The sequence below is a fragment of the Rhynchophorus ferrugineus genome, unplaced genomic scaffold (assembly GCF_030347505.1).
Source record: "Rhynchophorus ferrugineus isolate W39M unplaced genomic scaffold, kcgeb_rfMv2 rfM2, whole genome shotgun sequence".
Classification (NCBI taxonomy): domain Eukaryota; kingdom Metazoa; phylum Arthropoda; class Insecta; order Coleoptera; family Curculionidae; genus Rhynchophorus; species Rhynchophorus ferrugineus.
In genome coordinates, this window is record NW_027472581.1 from 17273525 (window position 1) to 17300324 (window position 26800).

General features: G+C 33.3%; 1 protein-coding gene and 1 long non-coding RNA gene across 2 annotated transcripts in view; one reads left to right on the forward strand and one right to left on the reverse strand.

Moving 5' to 3' along the window:
* The window catches only part of LOC143190012 (uncharacterized), a 302059-nt gene that overhangs the window by 44870 nt on the left and 230389 nt on the right, over window positions 1-26800 (reverse strand). Inside the window, exon 11 of the mRNA XM_076394062.1 lies at window positions 20296-20503. Coding sequence (XP_076250177.1) covers window positions 20296-20503 — 208 coding nt within the window. The remainder of the gene's footprint in view (window positions 1-20295; window positions 20504-26800) is intronic.
* Window positions 2115-2670, forward strand: LOC143190019 (uncharacterized). Its single transcript, XR_013004145.1, has 3 exons — window positions 2115-2243; window positions 2312-2499; window positions 2565-2670. It is a non-coding gene; the product is annotated as an uncharacterized LOC143190019 (long non-coding RNA).

Genomic DNA, 26800 nt, shown 5'->3' on the forward strand with positions numbered 1-26800 from the left:
AAGTTGTTAATATTAGTAATGTGATTATGAGTAGTTATAGTATAACTGCACTTAGTCATTCAACCAAAACAAGTAAGATAAAAATAGGTAAGGACTGCCTACTTGTGAAAGTGAACACATTCTGTTGAGTTTAAAACCTAAATATTTATTTAGAAGCATAAAAGATGGGCTATTTATATAAAACGATATCATATCGATATGAAACAGAATAAAGTAATTAAGAAAGGTTGACGATAAAATTCAAGCACAAGAAGAAGTTGCAGAGGATTTAATTATTAGAGTGAGAGAGTGAGATATGTAGATAAACGTCTAAATGACCTGATGAGGTACATGTGTGGTTTAGAAGAAATTAATCTGTAGAGAACATTTTAAATTTAATATGAATATTGTGTAATGTCCTTAAATTCTTTGCATTAGGAGCTTGAATATATTCTGATCATTTTTTTGCTACAAAAAGGATTTTTTTATTGAGAAAAACTGGTATAAACGCCATTTTCTACAATTTTTATCATCTGCTTGCCATGCGGATTGGTCAGAATTGCTCATGGGCATTTATTCTAAATTAGCTTGACAGATTTCATAGCTACCAGTTGTTGTTTACTTGAGTTGTGGTTACCGTTAGTTGTGGTTATTGAAAAAGAAAGGATCATCAACAGCGACTAACACATAGCGTTATTGGACCGTTTTAAGAATGAAATCGCCGAAAAACGGCCGCATTTGAAGAAAAAGAAAGTGCTGCTTCACCAAGACAATGCACCGTGTCACAGGTAAGTGAAAACCATGACAAAAAACCATGAATTGGGCTTCGAATTTCTTCTTTATCCACCGTATTCTCCAGATCTGGCCGCCAGCGATTATTTCCTGTTCTCAGATCTCAAAAGAATGCTCGCTGGGAAGAAACTTTCGTCAAATGAAGAGGTGATCGCCGAAACTGAGGCCTATTTTGCAAAGGACAAATCGTACTACAAAAATGGCATCGAAAAGTTGGAGGGTCACTATAATCCGTGTATCACCCTTGAAGGGAATTATGTTGAATGGAAAAAACTAATTTTGCTAAAAAATGTGTTTTATTATGGTAGGCCGGGGACTTTTCAATTGGCCTGTTACTTCATATACTTCACGGTTTTTCATACTTTTAGAAGTAAATATCAGTCAGCGTTATTAATGAAAGCTTACAAAAGTTGGATTAGATCTACGGAGACAGCACCACAAAATTGAATAAGGACGTACACAATTCAACGTGCTGTCTTTTTGGGTAGTTGTCATCTTTTACTAAAAACATATTAGATATAAATACTATGTCAAAAGAAGTTATATTGATGCTAGTCTTTGTTTTGATATTTTACTTATATGATTTGCATGTGTGCCTAACTGCGTATTGTTAACATTATTTCTTATTTGTTTATTTTATTCTATTTATTGTAACAAAATTACTAATATATTTCAATATTTCTACCTTATTTACCTGCCCCAGGGAGTTATTTAAACCGGAACAAATAATAAATCACGAAGCTTGAAATGTTAGGTTATCAATTTATTCCATCGACTTTCTATTAACAACATTTTATATTTATAGGAACTAGAAAATGTATGATATTTCTAGATTTTCATAGCTTTTATTAATCTTTTGAAATATTTGCAAAATCAGAAGAATATAAGTATAATAAAAAATAAATATAAACATATAAAAATATGACCACTTTCAATTATTAGCTTTATTATAATCCTCAAACAAGTTATGTTTTCAAATTATTTAACATAATTGTTCCATAACAAGCTACAAAAATAGTGTTACAAAATGCATGCCTTGTACATTTCTCGTTTTGTGTGCTGCTAGTTTTCTCTATTAAATGATTATATTACCTCAAAAAACTATTTTAAACATAAAGTTAACCTAAAAATTACTTTCTAACCACAACTCTCGTAAACAAGAATATGCGGCTCAAATTCTTAGGATACGTTACTCCTCAGTCATTTCCGGATTTGACGTATGCGCACTATGCTGCATAGAATAAACCATGGGAAGGTATAAACCATATTGTCTTCCTTTTCTAATGACGGTACATTCTTTCGGTATTCAATATTGAAATCGATCGGTACAGTCGATCAAGTCAAAACAACCAAAAAATCTTGGATATTTAGATTTTGTGTTACATTAACAATTCTATGGTAACAATAATTAACTTGTTGTATTATTCTTGGTGGTTTAACATACATTGGTTTTGAAATATGGAAGAACGAGGGTAAGTGTAGAATGTAAGGTTATGTTTTAAAAGTTATAAAATCCAAACAGCATCAATTTTATTTATAGTGGGAATGTTAGCTGTCATATCTATAACGCATCATTTTCAACGACATCGAATCAACAAATGCCAAAATTTAATGATAAAGAACAGAGAAAGAATAATAGAGAAGAAAATAATTCTTCTTATGTTGGAAGTAGTCAAGTCATTAATGAGGTTTATGCATCAAGAATAGTAGCAAAAATTGTAGTAAAAGGTAATAATTAGACATGTATTTTAAACATAATATATTTTATTAATGATTTAAATTTTATTTTATAGGTAAGATGTAGCTAGAATTTGTTGAGAGTTAAAGTCGAAGAATGTGAAATTCAGAGAAGAAGACATTACACAGCATTTTATTCAATAATTTTTTAATTAAAATGTGTTATTTCCAAAATTTTACCATTTTTATTTACCTCTTGAACTTAAAATATATATCCATCGATATTTTACACTGCGACCAATATCCTTACACTACATTTAAATTTGTTATTTATCTATTTATTTGGACAAATTTATAAGGAAAACGCCCACATTTCCTTAAACGTTTCCGATAAATGATGGCGAAAGAGTAGGCGAAATCGAATCGTTTTAAATAAGCAACAGTTGTATATTCGAGCCTAAGCAAATAATACAAAAGCGAATGCGAGATCAGGTCAAAGAAACTCAAATATTCTAATAATACGCTTGGGTTGGTTTTACGTTTAGAAATAGAGGGCAGTGGGCGCTACCGATGTCCGTTGACCTATTCATCCCTGAATATATTTGGATAATTTCGAATATCTTTTTCCCGCTTTTATGGGCTCTCTTTAATATTTTTTCGTTAAACCGTCTATTTTTTCTACAGCATAGAGAATATTTAATATTAATTTCTAAAGGAAATGTTATGAAGGTTTCTAAAAATATTTAATGTTTTAATTAGACTATGTGACTTTTTTTTGTTCTATAACATCAAATAAAACGACTATTTTTTATCAATTTGTACCTGCTGAACACAAAAACCTCACAGACAGTATATTCAAGACAATATGAATTTTTTATCCATAGCCTTTATAAAATTTTTCATTAAACTAAGTAAGTTTATATGTAAGAGTGGAAAATTTACATTTTCTTGTGGAATAAGATGTTCATATTTAACATTTGGTTTACCACAAACAAAGTAGTTTTTTGCCAATTTTTAACTTCATAATGGTTTTTGGTATCTCTGCTATCCCACAACAACAATATTTTGTGAAACTTCCCTGTAATCCAAGCAATATAGCAAGAACTTTTAAATCTGCACAAACTTTCCAGTTGTATTCTTTGTATATGAATAAGTCTAAAACTAGTTCCATATTAGCATAAGTTTCTTTCAAAATTAACAGAATATGCAATAGGTATGGATGAATATCGGCTGCCATTTTGGATTAATATAGCTTTTAAGCGTAAATAGTATTCTCATTATTATTAGGGAACGTGACGTGTTAGATAACCATATCAAGAGACAATGTTTTAAACAATGGAATAAGGTATTCAAAAAATTTTTGTTAGAAAAATTGTGCCACACAGTGTTATCTTATATGTTTTCTTTCCTTTGACATCTTAAAGAAATTATAATTTATTTATATACATACATATAGCATTGAAAATGGACAGTTTTTGACATATATTATGAATTTTAATGCAATTTTAACGTCATCATATTTCACTTGTATAATTGATTAGCAAGAAACGTCTGTTAACTTATATTTAAATGTATTTTGATCGGCGATATCAAATTGTAATATGGGAAGTATCAGTTTAATAAACTGTTAAACACCATAACCTAAATATTTCATGGTTTTGAGATTTCTCTATGTAAGGTAGCAGTTTTCCCTGCAGTATTATTGAGTTAGTCAGTGCAAACAGACGCTAATCATGGAATGTTCAAAGTTGCATTTTCGATATTCATTATTTTTGTTGTCTGTTTCGAAGAAATTTGCTACTGAAGCCCGTCAAACAATTTTAGAGACTTATGATGACTCTGCTCCACCATGTTCTGATTGTCTGATTTGACTTCAGCAATTTAAAAGATATTAATGACAAAGAACGGTCTGGATGACCAAACAGTTCGAAGACAATATATTGCAAGACTTATTAGATGAAACTCCAATCTAGACTGTCAAAAAACAATCACACAGTTTAATGGTTGCTGAATCAAATGTTTCAAGACGTTTATACACGGTGGGAAGATCTAAAATGATTTTCTGGTGCGTATTGTGAGAAGCAATGAAACGCGGATTTACAATCCCAAGCCCAAAAAGCCATGCGTTAGCCCAGAAGAGTCATTCGCATTCATATCCGAATATTTATGTAGAAAACATTTGCCATGACTCTCTATGTCAAGAAGTCTAAATTTATTTAGAAGGTTATGTAAAAAAGCAAAAATGTAGATATTCATACATCATGTTTTGTTGTACGTGCGTCAATTCACAATAAAGAAAAGTGGAGAATAATTCCCAAATTCCCAAAACTATGGACTGATGAAATACATCTTTTAATATAAAAATATATTCAGCATGGTAAGAAATGTAGCCTCATATGCAAACAAAAAAAATACATATTAAAAATGGTTTAAATAAAAATACACTACACGCTAAGAGTAAGCATGATCAGTAACAATTATAAAGCAAGATGAAGAAATATTGAAGATATTAAAAATAATTATGGAATTACAATACAAATTTTAAGCGGCAAATTTTTTTTTTTATGTTTCATTCCTCTTTTTAACATCTACTTAAACCCAATCAATTTTATTCATCTTTATTAACCAACTAACTTAATGTGCTATAATATGTTAATTCCTGCTTTATCTCGTAAAATAACAGTATACCATTAATTATTTTTGAGTTATTTATTGTAGACAGATGCTGATCGTGGAACTGACAATTTAAAGAAATCGAAGGTGTCGAAGTCGATCAAAGCTTTTAGATAATTATAGCGATGCAGCTCTGTCATATGCCAATTGTTAGTTTGGTTTCAAAGATTTTCGAGTAGTTTCAAGGACAAAGAACGGCCAGGAAGACTAAAAAAGTTCCAAGACAAAAAAGTTATAGAAAATTATTCCAAATTTTTTCATTGAAATATTATATATTTATATAAACTTCTTATAAAATACATGTAAGTATCTTATATACAGTCTATACAAAATAACAGTGAACTCACGTCATCACGATGTATAATGTATTGCATATAGAAGTTTGTAAATTAATTTTAAAATCATCCAGTATTTTTTATTTTCATTTTATTCCAGTTAAGAAGACATGCAAAGCTGTCAGATGCGTCCAAACGTGTAACCGAATCAGTCTGTACTATTCGTTTGGCTGTCAAATGGCCTTTTCTGATTTACTGTTCGCACATTAAAATCCAGATACATATAGTTGACGCTCATGCTTTGAGGAATATTGAGCATATTCCTCAAATCCTTGCTATGGAAATTTTACAATATTTCAATATTGCTGTTGCTTGCTATGTTCCATTATTGAATGCTGTATGTCTAGGTTGACTTGGCATTTTGCTCTATTGTTTAATGGAATTTCTACCTGTTAATAAATTCACTGTACGGAGCTTGCTGTCAAGTTGTTTATGATTGGTTCAGATGTACTTCTGCCAAGTTAACCTATGATTCTAGTTTGGCACGTCCATCTTCTGGGATGTTTTTGTTGTAAAATTTGAAAGATTTCTTTTCTTAAAATGTAGTAACATGAGTGGCCTTGATTTGATTGGCATTTTATTCTCTATTAGTAAAATTATTTTTTAATTTTATTCAGATGCCATTGGAGTTGGAAGCAAGTAGTTTTTGGGTCAGAATGTACCGAGAGGACGATAGTGTCGTCAGCGTAGGTCACAGTCATTGTGTCCTCACCAGTTGGAAGGTCCCAGTACGGTGCTCGGTGGGACATCGAAACGTATTTTGTGTAAAGCGGAATATTCATTTTTGCATTTGAACATGAAGCACATGCGATTGAGATAGGTGTTCTTATTAATTTGGAATGACTTATGCCCAATAAGGCAACAAAGCAGCACAGTCCATATTCCAGGCATCTATTAATGACGTCGTCTAAAGTACGACGTACGTGTTTGATTGTTCCATGGTCCTCTCGGAATCCAAATAAGTGACTGGGGATTATGTTATTTGGGTACTCCTACATTCTTTTTAGAATTACTTTTTCGATTATTTTACCAATCACTGGTAAAAGCCTTGTAGTATACTGTGGTGATTTGACTGGTCTGGGTGCCATTAAGCAAGTACTGAATATTTTAACTACGTTCATGATTGTTTTGTGTGGTAGACGTTTCAAGAGAGTTGCATCGATAAGATCCTAGCCTGGTGCTTTTCTTTCCTTGCGGATTCTTATTTCTCTAAGATCCTCTTTACTCGTACATTTGTAGTGAGTGAGTCAAGGTATTCTTTTATTTTGACAACGAAAATGGTGGAGGGACTTCACTTAGATAGTTAGCAAACAAATTCGTTTTCTCCTTATTTGATCTTGACCACCCTCCGAGCTTTAGGCTCCTTTAGTTTACTTTCCACAGCAAAATTATCGAATTATAAATAATAATTAAAAATATACAACAACGAAATGAACTCAGAAATCTCAACACGATATTCTAATCCCAAGAAACACAATTACTGTATTTTAATACAACAGTAGTCCGATGAGTACAATGAAATCTGGCTAAAATTAGAACACCGTTAACTTCTAAAGACGAAAAATTAGACGTTAATATTCCGACCCCGGTCGAGTCATAATTCCCAAGACGGAGAAGGAAAAAAACGCAGTTTGGTATCGGAGGTTTGGCGGCGAACGATCCCGAAAAGAGAGGGAGAGGTAAACGGAGCACATCAGCGCCGAATGGAACGGAAAGGATTATAATTTATGTAGATTCTGATTTCCGCCGGGACTTGTTCCAAGATCGTTGCAAAGAACTTTCCGTCCTGCGGGAGTAAACGTATACTTTTCACTGGCGGTAACTGCAAACTGAAGTTGGCAGACATCACGTGCGTGTAATATTAAAATTCGTTTACTTCTTGTTTTTTTTTCTGTTCGAAATCGTTTTAGAACCGCCAACAACATTTTTGGTTTATAATGTTTCAAAGTATTTGGATCGGCTATACGTATTGACGAAAATGCGAATAATTAAATTATAAATGTAAACGAACGTTTAAATAGCATAACTTAACACTTTATAGGAATGTTTGTTTGCTGTTTGTATTAATATTTTTTATTCGAACACTCACTACTATTTTGTGGAAAGTACTAATTGATAGTTGTTAAAGTGTATATGTGGTCGATGGGAGGATGGACAAGATATTAAATTTTGGTTAAGGTGATGTGGAAGTAGTACAGGATAGAAAGGAGGAAAAAAAGAGATACGTATGTCTTTTATACGCCATGGTCCAGACTCAGAATCAATCGTGAGTGAATTTGGTGATTGTGGCGGCCTAAAAAATTATAGTGGCCACTACAACTTAAATTCTGTAGCGACTTGAGGCATTTTACATCGTGGAATAACGGTCTACAAAATACCCAGAAATATAATCCCAGATGTTGAACACGGGCGGGGTGCCAACTGGAACCCGACAACGAATAGCTGGCGGCAACCCCGAGACGTTTATCTGGGATGTTATTGAAGGGTATTTCGGTCATTCAGTGCTCAACCCTCGTTTGGTTTAGATGTGCCACCATCAACTGCCCAAGCCTCGTCACCAGGTAACTCCGCTGCCATCCGATTTATTATTTGTATTTTTCACATTTTTTTATATTGTCAATAAATAACGGTCACATAATGTAAACACCACTGTTTCATTACGTTTTACCTCCATTCACCGAGCCACATCATTTACCCTAAAGTGGTGACCCCGACGTGATCTTTCGCAATATTGGGTTTGGACTCGTGAATGGAGGGTACGTGGAACATGGTATATTTTACGTGACCGTTATATTTTCTGTTTTTTTTTTAAATTTTAAATATTTTTAATTCGATTTTACCTTCAATATTCCTTTTCATTTTATTCCTATTCATTTTTTTAAATTTTTTGTCAAAATATTATTTCACAATCTTTTGAATATTTTTACATCACTGCTTAATCATCAGCGTCTCGGCTAAACATTTCTTTCGGCGCTATGTTTAAATCATAATGTCTTCCTTCGCTCACCGTCTCCGTCATAATGGCAGATATTTTGATTTGAAAGGCTTTGGGCAGCTTCGGTCGGATACCGTCGTTATTTGTTTTTTCTGAATTAACCTAACGTATGTGACTACGGATTAGTCACAGAGCAGCTCCAGAAGCTAGGTACCGATTGCAGTCATCGTAGACTCGTTATGTCTTCGCCGAAGTACCAGAATTGCTAACGTCTCGTCGTCGAAGAAAATAAGCTACCACGTCGTCGAATAGTCGATCCTCCCACAGCGTCGATTACGGGAGCCATGTCCGAAGAATAGCTTGTTTTCAACGTCGTCGATGGACCACATTCAAGTGCCAAAGCGACGATGATGCAACGGTATCTGTAGGACCGGAAGATATCAACAGCCGTACCAGATCGAAACCGTACCAACCACAACCGTTTCGAACTATCATATTTTTCAAAGCCCATTTTACACAGCACATTTTGTTTGGTATATCTTTTTTTGTATTTGATATTTTTTCATATATTTTTGTATTTTTGTTGCTTGAAGTAATTTTATGTAAAATTCTGGCAGGGGAGTATTGTAGCGACTTGAGGCATGTCGAATTTTACATCGTGGAATAACGGTCTACAAAATACCCAGAAATATAATCCCAGATGTTGAACACGGGCGGGGTGCCAACTGGAACCCGACAACGAATAGCTGGCGGCAACCCCGAGACGTTTATCTGGGATGTTATTGAAGGGTATTTCGGTCATTCAGTGTTCAACCCTCGTTTGGTTTAGATGTGCCACCATCGACTGCCCAAGCCTCGTCACCAGGTAACTCCGCTGCCATCCGTTTTATAATTTCTATTTTTAACATTTTTTATATTGCCAATAAATAACGGTCACAATGTAAACACCACTGTTTCATTTCGTTTTACCTCCATTCACCGAGCCACATCATTTACCCTAAAATTCGATTGTTTAAATATTTCTCCACATACGAGGGAGGTCCGGTTAGTGCTTAGCCTCATTGCCCCGACGCCAGTATCGCTAGAAGAATTTAATATCGTTTAGTATATTTCCGTAGGCGGCTACTCTCGAAACGCATCCGAATGCGTCGCTGCGGATTTTGGAAACATTAAAAAAAAGAATAACTGTCAAAAAGTGGTTTATCAAGTTTTAACATGGTCGCAGGTCGGTTTTTTTATGAGCCACACTAAATGACACATAATATGACAAAAATCCACGATCTCGTATTGACAGACCGCCGATTGAAGGTGTACCGGATAACTGGTACAGTAGACATCTCAAAAGACAGCTTGGATTATATCCTGCATGAAATTTTATGTATGAGAAAGCTGTCGGCCCCGCGAAGATTTTTGATATTAAAACAAAATATATTTTAGTATAAAATATGTACATAATGGTCGTTGTAATAATTAAATTAAAATAAACAAAAATTTTAACCTATCTACTACACGTATTTTATTTTCACGTATTTAATTATCTACTTACAATATTATTTTAACTGTTACCAACTGACTACTTTGAAGTCGGTGCAAAGCCCAAACAGTTGTATTAATTTGGGACTGTTTGGTTCGTAATTTAATTTTTTATATATATCACAAAATTGTAATTATTTTTGTATTGTTTGAGCCCGGTAACGACTTAACGGTTTAGGTAAGTATTAAGCTAAATTGTGTGTATATAGTAGAATACAAAATATGTGTAGTAGAAAGGTTAAATAAGATTTTTGTTTATTTTTATATAGTTTTTTGTGTTAAAAATCTAAGTTTGATTACTTTTTAATTTTTAGTTAGGTCCTTATTTATTTTTTGAAATCGGTTCAATTTTTTAATGAAAAATATTTTATTTTTTTCTTTTTAGTGTTAGATATTTATTCAATAAATTACGAAGATATTTCATTTAATATTAAAATGGTTAGACCAAGTAAAGGTGCAGCCCGTATGGAATAAAGAAACAATGAATGAAAATTAAGAGCGCTTCAGGCCCCGGGGTCCGCTACCTAGCCTAGATGATTTGACAAATGTTTTAACTAAATAACAACAAAATGTTATTGTCGCCACCGGAAATCTAACTCCCAACCTCCGTTTCGGAGATAAACGCTTTAACCATTACACCATAGAAGCAGTTGTCTACAATATTTTTACGAGATCTTATATGCTATAGTTAGTGCTTAAAAAGCAAATTGAATGGCTTGTGCACTGAACAACTTCTGATTTTCCATCACATCAGCTCAGCAAAAATACTATACACAAATATCTAATTATTTTAGATAAAAAATATGTGAAAACATTGTACGTGCCTTCGAAAGTTGAGCATCCCTTGATTCTGGAACTGGTGGTAAAAAATACTCTATGCTTCTCATTTTATTCTAGTTATGAATAGATACAAAATTTTTGATAGATCCAAGCGAGTTACCAAATTAGCCTATAAAATTTGTCCGGTTGTTAAAATCTGAAATTTTTTATATCTGCAAAATTCTTCAAAATATTAGTGTCAAACATTCAAAGTTGTAAACTAGCAACTGTGGCTCTTTGCTTGTTTTTAATTTTGTTTTATTTAATTAAAAAAAAATTTGTTTCTTAATTTTAATATTTGTAATTACTCTGATTGAAAATGCAGAAGGCAATAAATTGCCGGTCCGAAAAAGATTGTGTCTTTAATGAGCTACTAGTATGGATACAGTTACTAAAAGTTCTGAAAAAATGAAAGACAATGAACGAAGACAATGAAAGAAGGTGAACTATCCAAAAAGAAAATGTCCACATGCCAAGCAGGTGACGAATTAAGATTATCTAGCAAACCCAACACAGATGTCTTTCAAAGTTTACAGAATAATGTCAGAGCCATCGTCGATGCCCCATATTACGTGTCCAATACACTGATTCAGCGAGATATCCCCTTAGAATCCACAACGAGTGTGATTCGAAGTGTTAGTGCGAAGTACTCTGAAAAACTATTAGTACAGTCCAACATAGAGTGAAATTTAATAATATCTAGAATAAGTTGGAGTAATCTTTAGAATAACTTCGAATAGTTTTCAAAATAAGCTAGAATAGTATTTAGAATAAGATTTAGATTGTAAGTTGTACAGTAGATCACTTACTAAGTGATCTTCTACATGTTAGGATAGTTATATTACATAACGGAAATAATATAATAATACTTATTGCCCACGACAGATTGTTGACGTTCTAAGAGATTAATAAAAAAAACTTGATGTTAGTTCTATTTGAGATCAAATTAATGAAATATATTGTACAAAACCAGTGAGTAGTTTCTTCGATACAAATATAAGTTAATACAATTATTTTAGACAAAACTATTAGTCCGGGAAGTATCCATAGAAAATGTATCTGTTTGAGTAAATGTAAAATGGATTGTTGATGGCAACAATGGCGCCTCTGCTTAAACCATTCTTGTACTTTGTAATCACTAAATTTAAACATAAGATATTATAAGATTTAAACCAATACATATAATAAAGGAAATCCATACAAAATTTCAATAAATGTTTCATGAAATCTCAATACTAAAATATCAAAATGACTATACCATTGAATGGACCAATAGAAGTTTAAACGATTAGCTTCACAGGTAAGCCTAAGACTATCAAAGATTCAAACGTCGATGCAATATTACGACCGAATGAACGTTTACAGGAGAGCGGATCTTGTTCCTTTGAAATTGCCGGCCTAATCTCGGCCTCCTTTGACGTAATTCTAACACATTTACGTAATACTAATTTCCTTTAATGGGTCCTTCCACCGTAAAAAATTAGACGTTTTTCTGGTATTAGCTAGACCCTACTTCGACTATCCTTTATCGGCAATAATAGGTCCTTGGTTTGAAACGTCGAAGGGTAATAATTCGTTCTTATAGTCGTCGCTTTATCAATCAGTGTGGAATTGTCGATGGCCAATGAGGGCTTATTGTATAATGGGTTCGTCTTGATAAGGAAATGTTAGTATTGTAAATGGGGATATGTATTTTCGTACATCTTCAGTGAAGTAATTTCTAACCGAAAATCTGTCCAGGCGATTTTAGCAGAAATCTTAGAAAGTACAAAATAGAAATAATACTTAATATGGACAAAAATATTATTGCAATCCTATGCAATTATTCTGATATTCACTGGCCACTGGATTACTGTGAATCAATACCTCAATATCCTAAATAATGAAATTATTACTATGACCAACATATTGATATTAAATCCTGCCATATTTCAAGATAATAATGTGTCCCTACTTATAGCCAAAACGTCCAAGTCTTAGTTTGAGGGGCATCAGAATATCCTCATATATTTCCAACATAACTGAAGCAATTGCAAGATGTTTTGGTCCAAGAATAGGATAACATTAGAAACTATTTAGATACTCTACGAATTTATTCTGCGAGGAACTGCAGCTGTCTGCAGAATCAAAGAGTAACTTGTCACCTTATTAATAAATAAATATTGCGTATATGTCAGATATTCATATTATTTTGTCCATCCCCTCTATATAATGAGTTTTGCATATAAGAATAGATTAATGATGTTTTGAATAGTAAAATGAAGTAATCCGTTCAAGTTAAATAAATGAACATGACTTTCTTTCCTACTCATACTCTTGATGAAAAATTCGAAAGACCACAATACAGTCATTGCTAATACGCGATATAATTATAAATGTCATTTTTTTATATTTAAATTAGTATATATTTAATGGAGTTACTTTATCATATCATTCATAGTCGTAATGTTGTGATATTATATTATCGCTATATTTAAGATACTCTTAGCACTATGTGGAAACTCAAACCAAACAAAACTGATATTGAGTATAATATGCCGGACATTCGATTTGTTAACAACGATTGACCGGGTGAAAAAGCTGACAAAGCCGATGAAGGTAAAAAGGCATGTTCAGCTATATTCTTAGATGTATCACATGCCATTAATAAGATATGGCATGACGAAAAACACACTGATCTAACGTTACAGTCAGAATGTTTAAATTCAAACAAGAGCAAGGTTTCGTAAAAGCAGGTGTAACTCAAGGAAGTGTATTGGGGCCAATTTTTTACACATGTGATATACTACAAATGGAAAATATCACCACGGCTACATTTGGAAGATTACACACGATGAAAAAAACTGAAAATGAAGACTGTAATGAAAACACGCAAGTGACAATAAAAACAAGGATCCAAACTTGGAGAATACAAATAAATGAAAGTAAATATGTACATGTGCTGTTCACGTATAATCAGATCGCACAAGCTTCAATAATAATAAATAATACAATCATTCCATATAGCAATAATACATGAATCTTGATGCAAAACTTCGTTGGAACATCTAAGAAAGAAATGCAAAGAACTGGAGTTAAAATAAAGTAAAATGTCTTGGTTAATTGGAAGAAAATCACAATTATCAGTACATAATAAATTGCTATTATACAAGCAAGTATTGAAACCTATACGGACATACTTAGTTCAATTATGGGGATTTTCCGCAAAAACTAATAAATACAATGCAAGTTTTTCAGAACAAAGCTTTGAGAGGTATTATAGGTGCACCCAGATACTACAGGAATAATTACTCACACCGAGACCTTCAAATACCGACTATGACTCAGGAAATCAAGAAAATTTCAAGAAGACATGGGGACAAAAACAGCAGTGTTAAAACATAAACATTATTAGAGTTGCGAGTAACCAACTTAGAAATCATCCCAGACAACATCCGGTCTTACTCAGTCTGGGTATTGAGACCATTTTATACTCTTGCCTAGGAGAATAACAAATATTAAACAATCACAAACATCAATTTACGACCCAGCAGGATTCGAACCCGCAACTATCGCAACAGTAGGTAGACCGTCTTATCGCCTTTCACACTGCGCCAACCAATCCGGCTATGGGGAAATTAATCTTAATCTAAGCCTCTTTTAAAAAATTCAAACATACAATTAAAGGAAGAATATAGTAAGTGCAATAACTATTCAAATCTTCTGATGAATTGAATACTAGATACATTAATGAACGCATATCAAATTAAAAGTATTATGGATAAAAAGTTATTGATAGTACTTTAGTATATTGATAGTAATTTCAATAAAGAAATAGGCGATAAACACTGCGATTTGCTTCATTCAATTGTCCCCCAAGAAACAGAGCGTTTTTCTACGAGCTACGCACGTTTTTTCTTAACTATCACGCTTCAAAGGGGCCATTATACCAGCTATTCAACGTTGATTGATAAAGCGATAGGTATTAGGACGAATGAACTCCCATTGACATTTTCAACTGAAGCCCTATTATTGGTGGTAAAATATAGTTAGTCGATTCGGATGCCGGAAGAACGCCTATTTTTTACCGGTCCCAACGGTCATTAGGACAAATTAGAATTCCTTAAACTGATCGGCGCTACATCAAAGGATGCCAACGTCAGAGGGAGAATCTCGAGAGCAGAAAATCCGGCTCTTCTGTAAGCGTTTATTCAGTCGTAATATTCGAACGATGTAAATCTTTGATATAGTCGCGGACTTACCTGGCAAGCTTGTTGTTTGTGTGTACGAGTCGAATCGGCGAGTTCTTTTAACGTTTTTTTTATTCTGGTTTAACAATGCTTTGTTTTGGTTTTGATTAAGAATAAAATATTTAGCAGGGATATATAACAGGTCAAGTGAAAAATCCCCGGCCTGGCACATAGATGGCGCTACTAGAATTAAATCCATGTGTTATTTAGTTAGCAGTAACCCTCAAAAGATGCGTGTATAAATTTGACAACTGTCGGATCATTAGTGTGTGAATTATAGCATTTTGAGTGAAGCAACTTTTTGTTAGTGTGAAAAAAAATGGATTTCACGTGTTGATAAAATATTGCTTTTTGAAGCGAAAAAATACAGTTGAAGCAAAAACTTGGCTTGATGCCGAGTTTCCGGATACTGCCCCAGGAAAATCAATCATCAAGGATTGGTATGCTAAGTTTGAAATGGTAAAATGAGCACCGAAGACGGTTGAGCACCGATTATTCGGAGCAGTGTTTGATGATGATCAAGCGTATAAACCCGAGTTTTGCGTCGATATGTGACAATGGATACAACATGGCTTCATCATTTCACTCCAAAGTCTAATCGACAGTCATCCGAGTGGACTGCACACGATGAACCCGTTCCAAACAGTCGGCTGGCAGGGTTATGGCGTCTGTATTTGGGATGAGCATGGAATAATTTTCATTAACTACCTTAAAAAAGTAAGGACCATCAATAGCGACTATTACATAGCGTTATTGGACCATTTGAAGGACGAAATCGCCGAAAAACGACTGCATTTGAAGAAAAAGAAACTGCTGCTTCACCAAGACAATGCACCCTGTCAAAAATTTCCTGTTCTCAGATCTCAAAATAATGCTGGCTGGGACAAAATTTTTATCGATCAAGATGTGATGGACGAAAGGGGGGCCTATATTGAAGCAAAGGACAAATTGTACTACAAAAATGGTATTGAAAAGTTGGAGGGTTGCGATAATCAGTCTATCACCTTTGAAGGGATTTATGTTGAATAAAAAAAAAACTAATTTTGCCAAGAAAATGTGTTTTACTATGGTAGGCTGGGGCTCTACAATTGACCTGTTATACATTAGTCTGAAAATTATTAAGCTCTATTAGTTTATTTGAATATGTCCGGCCAATAAATTACATTTAAATTATTTATTTGAAATCTGAAACTCATTATGAAAAACCATTACAATGTATTATATTTTCATAGATTTCGTCTCAGAAAAATGATGTATTTATTGAGGCTATCTGCGAATCGACCCATTGCCCAAACAGGCAAGTTCTGGAGAATATGGCAGACGGGGTAGTATTTTCCATTTTCATGCTTCCAAGTATGTTTTAAGCAGTCTTGCAATAGGTGATATAGCGTTGTCACACTGAAGAATAATATTATGGTGTCTTTGCTCGTATTCCGGCCGTTTTTCGTGCAGTGTTCAGCCCAAATGCATCAATTGTAATCGATAGCGATCCACATTGAAGGTTTCATCAAGTAATGCCTTTAAATTTTCGTCTTTTCGATTTTTTTGGCTGTCCAGAATGTTCATTGTCTTTCGTCACAAAATTACTATTTTTAAAATGTTGAAGCCAGCATTCACATAGATGCTGTCGATGGAGCATGGTTACCTTGAGCTTCATACTCGATTACCTTTAACTGCCTTTTTCTCCAAATACTAGTAAAAAAGTTAAACAACAGGCATTTCTAACACATTGAATTTTTTTTCTTAACACTTCGACGAAATGACACTTATTGAAAAGTGCAGGATGTCAACATGGAGTTGGTTACAAATGTAGCAGGTGCGATTTAATATACAAATAATACCATATATTTTGTGTTGTGATGTGTATAATCCTTTAAAATTAATTTATAGGCCTGATAGGTTACTATTAACAATTATTTCTAGAATAACTAGCTGCAAAAATCTCTAATATAATAAACAACAAATTTAATTAGTATCAAATGCTTGCATATATTCGGATCATTTCGCTGTATTCTTCTATTTTTAGTTTCTTTCTTCAGGTTATTTAAAAAAATTTTCATTGAGAACAATTTGTACAATATATATTAATCAAAATATTATTTCTCAATTTTCTGCAAGTTTTTCCCTTTTTTTTGCTCTTTTTAATTGTTTTCGTCATTGTGTGCTAGCCAATCTTCATAGATATATCTTGTTCACATTACTGATCAGAAGGTGTTTTTGAAGAAGAATTTTTGATTTGTAAGCCGAGTGTGGCAAAACTTCCCATTCTAGCTGTACCAGTGTATGCTTTACACCTCTTTACGTCTGTTACTGTTTTTTTCTCTATTTCTGGTGTAGTCCCTTCTATGGCCCATTAACGTTACGGTTCGGTGTCGATGTAATAAGAAACAGAATACTCTTTTATTTTAACTGGCAAGCAATAAAACAGTAATGTTGAAAACGGAATTAAATGACATTTTCATAGCGCATAGAGAATGTCTGGTGACAATTAATTCATCAACTGCTAAGATACCTGAAAGTGCTTTGAGAGATTGAAACGAATTTTTATCTAATAGATCTACAAATGCCTTTTTTAGAACTTTGGTCCTCTAGGCCTTTTTATGTTATCGACGCGAAATTCGCGACTTTGCGCAGAGGGATGTCAGAACCATCGAATCTATCAATTAGGTTAGTTTGTTTAACAGCTGTTTACATTCACTCTACGCATTTTCACCAATAGATATCGCTTAAAAAATGCATACAATTACCTACAGGGACTTTTTGAGGCAATGTGAGCAATGCTTGAAAGAAAATGCTTGATTACATAACTTGTTGATTGAAATACTTTAGTATACACTTGAATGAATAGACAATCCCAGTTCACATGTCGAACAAATCCTATACAAATTTGCAAGTGGCTTCAATTTAAAGCAAATAAAACCAATTCAAATATATTAATTAAGATTGGATACTGTTTAATGAATAAAGTATAAGATCAATATCAATTCGTTGGTCTGCATGTACGAGAAATAATAGCGTTAGTAAAGTGTCCTTAAAGAAAAAAAATGACATCGATATTTATATACAACTTACGATATTCATACTAACGAACAAATTACATGATATTTTCCCGATTGTTTCGTAGTTCAATTATCATCTAGATATTAAGCTTGCATTAAACTCTAACGGTTATATAATATAGTACATAAAATGGTGGAAATGAATATTTAAATCAAGGTTTCTTTCCATCATTTTAAAATGAAGTCATTCGCCTAAGATGTGACAATCAATTTTTGTGCATTGATTAATTAAAGATTCAAAGATATATATGGTTGTAATTTATATAAAATTTATCCAAAAAGTCGAGCAAAAAGTTAATAGCTTCATGACAAACTTGGCGAACTCTTATGAAAGTTTTTAAATTATCGCCAAAAGAACATAACATTTAGTATTAAAATAAATTAAATTTTATTATTTAATTTAATGAAAATCAAGTGGTTTTGAATATAATATGTGTTTTCTTTTTTTCTTTACTAAGAACTAATATCAAACTGCAAATATCATATATATTTTCTAATAGTTACTGAAAAATGTATTATTACGATTTAATTATTATTCTAGAGCAATTTTAATCATTGAAAGAATATTTTAACATCACATTCAGACCTAAGTCAGTATAAATTATCGCCAGCGAGGAATACGAGTTTACTCCTGCGGGACAGAAAGTTTTTTGTAACGATGTTGGAATAAGTCCTGGTGGATATCAAATCCTACATAAATTATAATCCTTTTCGTTTTACTCGGTGATGATACACTTCGTTTGCTTTACCTCATCCCTCTTTTGGGTTGTTTGCCAACCTTCCAACTTCGAAAATAATTTCCTTCTTTTCGTAAAATCATGACTTGATCTACTCTAGAATATTAACAGTCATTTTATCCGTAATATAATTAAAGTTAAATTGTGTTTTATCAAAGATTATGTTTGCAAAATCACCAAAATTAACTATATGTACTTGAAGCAGTGTCCGATATATTTTAATTAGAACATATAATCAAATGTAAGTTGACACAGTATTTTATAACAGAATGTTAAAGGTGCCAAGGTGCAGTTGATGGAAAATAGTGGTTATTATCTTATATGTAGACAATCTATCCAAAGAAGTTTTTTATATGTTTCAAGATATATGCATCAAGATGTTTAATGTATTGCCTGCCGTAATTTGTAAATTCGTTTTAGAATCAGACAATATTTTCCTTCTCATTTTATTGTAATTAAAAAGAGACACAATGTTGTTTGTTAAATTCGAACGTGTCACCGTCCGGTTGTCAAACGTCTGTAAAATTCTTCAAAACACTAGTGAGATTGTTTTGAACAATTTTGTTGAGAAAACAAAGAGACTGTAAACCGACAAATTTTGTTTTAATGCTTTACTTGTTTTGATACATTTCGAATCGCTGCTTATAAGCTAAAAGAAATTTTCACTAAACCTCACAAAATAAACAAAAACCCTATTCAGATAAATCATAAGAGGTCACTCATGACTAATTTTTGCGCAGTATAAACAGTAACCAGGATATCCAGGACATGCAGTGCATATATAAATAGTATATTTTCTTTTTTTTTGTAAATAACAATTTTTACATTGCTTTCTCATTACGTTTCCTGTTTTCTTCTCCTTTCGTATTTTCAAAACATATCGCTGATAATCGCTCTGGAAGTAGGTGTGGACGGAGTCTTTAGGAACCTTTTTATGACAGAAAGTTGTAAATTGCAATACGATTGCCTGAATATTTATTATAAAGTTAGGCCACGTTTCTTACTTATTTTTTAACCTTTTGGAGGAGAGGGCCCTGACATAACGATATTTTTTCCCTCCATATGCAATTATGTAATACATATGAATCAAGAAGGAAAAATCGAAACCACGCACGTAAATGACTCAACGGGCCTATAGTTAATACCCGATTAAATACAAGGCTTAGGAAGACCACCGCACATATAACGCGCTGGAGCGTAATTTACGTCCAATGAAAGCTTCGCGATACGTACGGTATTAATATACATTGCTGATCAAAATACATGCAGGGATGAAATAAAATACTATTGCTGTTAAATTAAAATAAACAATCCCATGTAATATATATTCAATCGCGTTTTAAAGCTATCGAATCAAAAGAGAGAACAAACTCGATTGCATTAGAATGAAAAACGGCAAGGAAACAAATCATTGCCGATAAATTGCAAACATAAAAATTTCACCATGCAATCGAACCTTCCTCGACTACGTGTGTGTGTGTGTCTGTGTATGCATGCATGTGTGTGAGTGTTGTCTAATCAACAAACCTTTTTCACCGTCAAACTCATGGGCTCTATTTTCACCAGCGGTCGCCTCTTGACTTTAACAAATTTCGACATGCACTGTTGAATATTAAAGTCTTCCACTTGACATGTAAATTTGCCCTCGTCGTATTTTTGCGCCCGCTCCACGGCCAATAGGGCCGTATATTGGTCAGTCACGTGCGGATCCTTTATCAGTTTTATCCATTTCTGCCTGGAAACGAGAGAGAGAGAAAAAAAAAGAAGAATGTTTAATACAGACGACGGGCGGGACATTTTTCAGAATTAGGAACGGGTTGGGGGTGATTAGTGACAGGCGGGGTCGGGGTCTCTCTCCGTGGCCCTATAATCGAATTATATGTTTGCCACATCGTTGAGCAAAAAATATATGGGCGCGGAAATTGGACTTTTCTACGAGGCTTTTGATAAGATTCTATTCGAGATTGAGATAATTCCGAATAATGGATATTAATGCGTTTCTCGGAAAGGAGAAATAAAAGGGATATGGGTCAATTATTCGGTGATTTTTAAATACTAGTGGTCGTTCAGCGGTCGAAATTTGGTCACGATTTATTAAGTTTATTACGTTTTTCACATAATAGAGTAAAGAGAATAATTGAAAAATGACATGTTGGGCTACTAAAACTTGTTTTGACAGTAATTTCACCATAAGATCAAAATTATAATTGATTTTTAACATTAATTAAGGTACTTTATGTCTGTATATAAAAATATACCCAATTATTTTTATTATTACCAATTACAAATTATCAAAACAACATTCACTAAACTTTTTTTAAATTGCATTTAATTAAATTTAATTTCTATTAAGTCTTAATAATCAAGAAAGTATTAAGTCTCAATTACTACACCACTGAACATTATAATAAAAGTACAATAAGTAAGATTAACTGTAACAACTCTAGAGCATCAAATATAAGATCTTTCTTTACTTGTATATATATTTTTTTATTAATAACATTCTACATTCGAAATGCTTAGTACAATCTTAATTCATAAATTAATTAATTACTATTGTTCTTTTTTTATTTATTTTAAAGTCTTTGTAGCGACCTTGAGGCATGTCGAATTTTACATCGTGGAATAACGGTCTACAAAATACCCAGAAATCTAATCCCAGATGTTGAACACGGGCGGGGTGCCAGCAGCGCCAACTAGAACCCGATAACGAATAGCTGGCAACCCCGAGACGTTTATCTGAGATGTTATTGAAGGGTATTTCTATTCATTGGGTACTCGACCACCGTTTGGTTTAGGCGTGCCGCCATCGACTGCCCAAGCCTCGTCTCCAAGTAACACCGCTGCCATCCGTTTTATCTAATTGTATTTTTTACACTTTTTATATAGTCAATAAATAACGGTCACATAATGTAAACACCACTGTTTCATTTCGTTCTTCACCGAGCCATACAATTTTACGCTAAAGTGGTGACCCCGACGTGATCTTTCGCAAAAATGGGTTTGGACTCGTGAATGGAGGGTACGTGTAACGTGGTGTATTTTACGTGGCCGTTATATTTTTTGTTTCAACATTTTCAATATTTTTAATTCGATTGGTTTTCGATTTTACCGTTATTCCTTCAACATTACATTCATTGAAACATTTGTTCCTCATTAAATTTTATTTTAGTGCTAGAACAATGAAGCTTAAATTTCATTTCATTATTTCCAATTCATTTTTTTTTAAATTTTTTGTGCAAGTTTTATTTCATTCACATTCTTTTGAACTCTTATAGATCTTTACATCACTCTTTAATCATAAGCGTCTCGGCTAAACATTTCTTTCGGCGCTATGTTTAAATCATAATGTCTTCCTTCACTGGCCGTCTCCGTCATTATGGCAGACATTTTGATTTGAAAGGCTTTGGACAGCTTCGGTCGGATACCGTCGTTATTTGTTTTTTTCTGAATTACTGTAACGTATGTGAGTACGGATCAGTCACAGAGCAGCTCCAGAAGCTAGGTATCGATTGCAGTCACCGTAGACTCGTCATGTCTTCGCCGAGGTACCAGAATTGCCAACGTCTCGTCGTCGAAGAAAATAAGTTTTCAACGTCGTCGATGGACCACATTCAAGTGCCAAAGCGACGATGAAGCAACGGTATCTGTAGGACAGGAAGATATCAACAGCCGTACCAGATCGCAACCGTATCAGCCACAACCGTTTCGATTTATCATATTTTTCAAAGCCCTTTTCATGCAGCACATTTTGTTTGATATATAATTTTTTTTGCGTTTAATTTTTTTTTCATACATTTTTGTATTTTTATTGCTTAAAATAATTGTATGTAAAATTCTGGCAGGGGAGTATTGTAGCGACCTTGAGGCATGTCGAATTTTACATCGTGGAATAACGGTCTACAAAATACCTAGAAATCTAATCCCAGATATTGAACACGGGCCAGCAGCGCCAACTAGAACCCGATAACGAATAGCTGGTAATCCTGAGACGTGCTACCATCGACTGCCCAAGTCTCGTCTCCAGGTAACACCGCTGCCATCCGTTTTATCTAATTGTATTTTTCACATTTTTTATATAGTCAATAGATAACGGTCACATAATGTAAACACCACTGTTTCATTTCGTTCTACCTCCATTCACCGAGCCATACAATTTTAACCTTAATCTCATTTTACCAAATATGGGTTTATCTGGAGTGGACCTACAGTTTAACGTGGACTCCGAACCACGGTCGTCAGTATTAAGCCTACCGACTGGCAAGTGACCAACTTTAGAAATCATCCCAGAAGACATCCGGTCTTACCTAGCCTGGTTACTGGCGTGACTGGGATCATTTTCTTTGTCGGATATTACATTCTTGCCTAGGACAATCACAAACCAAATTTACGACCATGCCTCAGCAGGATTCGAATCCGCGGCTATCGTAACAGTAAGAGGACCGTCCTATCGCCTTTACCACCACGCCACCAAGCTATTACCCGGTATTACTACTGTTCTGTTGTACTTGCATTAATATACAAGCAAGACGTATACGGGATTAATACATCAGTATGTATTTCCCAAATTAGAATAAAACTAAGCTAATTTTAAAAATTAATTATATATTGAACTAGTCAATCTTCTGATTTCTTACGTTTTGTTCAGTAGCTGTATTGCCTCCACGTTGCTGTGATTTATAACTGTTTTTCATGTTTTAGGGCGAAATCTTGGATCACTTCGTGTATCCATTGATATTGAGATTCTGAGATTGATTGGTTCCGAGATCATGATGCAGCTCTTCGTTGGTTACGTAGCGATAAGCATTAGTAATTAATCGTAGAACTTTATTTTGGGTACGTTGAATTATTAGTTGGTTGAATGTTTTATTGCAACCTCATATTTGCATCCCATATGTCCAAATAGGCTTTATGATTGACTGATAAATCAATCTCTTTGATTTTAGATCAAGTTGAGTGTATCTTCCGACAAACCAGTATAGTTGCTTGACTTACCTAACCATTTAACCTACCATCGAGATATATCGGGAATCGGGCATCCGTCAAATGATAAAGTTTAGTTTTTGTCAATTCGCCGCAACGAAAACTTAACATGAACAGATTTGGAGCTGTTAAGCTGTATTTTCCAGTCTCTAGTCCATTTGTAATTCTTGTCGACCGCTACCTGTACTTGTTCTATAGTCCTAGACAAGAGATACATCTTTGGCCATTATAACTGTGTCGTCAACAAATTTTCCAAATACTGTTTTTTTGTTGTTGGGATATCAGCAGTATAAAGCAGATATAGAAATAGTCCCAAGACACTACCTTGTGGAACTCCAGCCGAAATAAGTTTAAGTGTTGAGAATGCCCCTTTACACGAGATTCTAAATTTTGCTCATTTTGTAGATAAATCTCAAATGCCATACCGGCCAAAAGCTTGTGAAACATGCAGGAATATTGCAGCGCAATATTTCTTTCCTTCGAATGCCTTTTCAGCAACCGCTGTCATTTTGTGCACTTGGTCGATTCTCGAATGGTGATTCCGAAATTCAAACTGGAAATCTGGTATTTCTGTAAGTGGTTTAATGTGTTTTGAGAGCAGTCTCTCAAATAATGTTAATATCGCAGATAGCAGTGAAATAGAATGAAGATCGAACTTGTTCTGTCGGTTTTTCTTAACTTATATGTTATAAACATAAATATGGAATAATAAAGTAAGTAATATATGCCTGAATATTATAACAATAAACAACAAAATTAGGTAATTAATTTTTAACAATTTTGAAATGTATATTAAAAGAATGTATTTAGTATTATTAAATAAACTATTGACTTTCTAAAACTTCAGCTTAAAAAAAGTAATAGTAAATAAAAATAGTAGTTAAAATAAAGTAAATAATCAAAACAAATGATCTTATTGCATTTATCGTTAATTACCTTAATCTTTATCAATGCTTGGAAATGTTTGCAAAATTACTAATAATATTTCATACATTTTCTGTTTGTCCTATATATTCCATCCATGCAAGTTATGTAATTGGATTCATTTCAACAACAGCATATTCTCATTACTTCTTTTATGTAGCCTTATCATATATTTCTCACATAAAATATACAGTAGGTGGCCAAATCATTAGTGACAGTATTTATGTAATTTATAGTTTATTATATTTGTTTGAATAAATGATGTTATTTTTAAAGGTTTCCTTTATCTTAGATAGGTATCAGTATCATTGTTATTGGTTTTGTGAAGTGACAACACAATATTGGCGGGTCATTTGTTAATTATGCGACGTTTCTTCTCATTCAGTCATTGTCCGTTAAAACGTGTTCTATGCAGTATTGTTGGTGTATTGGCTAGATAATATAATTTTATTACTTTTAACCTACTTTTGTATCTAAAACAATCAAAAGGTAAGTAATGCACGATTAACTCAAATTTGCAACTTTTCAGTATGGATTGACTTTAGACAAATGTGCAGGAAAATGTAGAGAGATACAAACGTTGCAACCGCGCTTCCACACATTCCCACAGGGAAATAGCAGGTATTGTTGGAGTTTAAAACTCTTTCGTCAATCTAATTAAAATTAAAATCCATAATAAAAAAACCTCTTGAGGCAAATCGCATTGGGAAATCTGACAGAAAAAGAATCGTAACGATCGAAAAATCAGAAACATCTTCATCGAAAATCGAAAAGTTGTAAAATCGTTGCCCATTGGATTACGAATAGACGACGAGGGTGTAGAGATTTCGGAAAGGACAATACGGTGGCGGTTGGTTGAAGGTAATCTAATAGCATAGCGGTCTTTCAGAAAATCACGCCCTACCGACAGCATGAAAAAGAAATGATTCTGATTGGCAAGACAACATCGATATATGACTATTGGCGTCGAGTAAGTATAACATTTATGAATAATACAACTAATCATTTATTACTGATGGGCAAGACAACATCAATATATGACTACTGGCGTCGAGTAAGTATAACATTTATCAATAATACAACTAATCATTTATTACAGAAATCCAACTAAACTAAACAATTAAATTATCTCAGTATTGTTCCTAATTATTTGTTCAGCCACTGTACCTTTGCAAAAACACAAAAAATACACCATGTTGATTAAAATAATAATTTCTTTACCTAAACTTTTAAGTAAAATTGCATTGTTCTTCCTTATTTATTCTATTCAACTATTTAACTCTGTTTATTCTTACTCTATTTAACTTTTAAAACAGTCGCTGTAATTTTATTCCTGTTAGTATTTATTTCATACTTTTATTTTCTGTAAATTTGGAATCTCGTCCTTGTAAGTAGCTAATCTTTAATTTGCCTTCTATGGATTTCATTTTGTCTTATGTCCTACGTGAGAACTAACATGTCACTAATAAATGAGGAATTAAAATTCTATGAAGCCACTTTACAATTATGAATATTCTTTGCCACATTCATTTTAACTTTGGACGCAGAAATGAGTGTATTTTTTACCTGGAGTATTCGGTACTTTATTAGAAAATTCATTTACTAATGAAACCTTGTATAATGTCCTCAAATAATGTCATTAAAATTTACAGAAAAGTCTTAATAACTATTAGAATTACCTCAGGTTCAATAATATACTATATCCCCAGAACCGTATCAATTATTAACAATTCTTAAGCAAGTGATTTTTTCTGATATATATTGCTTTTTACAGCTGTATTTGCCTTCCTATAAAGCTGACCAAACTTCCCATACTTCTAATAGTTCGAACAATACGGGAATAACCGAAAGTAGACAAAATATGAATCAACACTACTTCAAATTCTTCTTTAATATTCTTTAACATACTCACTTCCCGTTTTAATATCATCTCAAATATAAAATTTAAGAATTTCTCTTTTGCACGAAAATTGCTCTGCCCGTATTTTACGGACAGCGTTGCCAGATCTTGACTTTAAAAATTAAGCATTCGAGGTAGATTTGTACGTAAATGACGAATAATATACCGTATAACAATTGGAGTTGACAGGGCGTAGGCCCGGTCCAATGAAAATGGGGCCTAAAA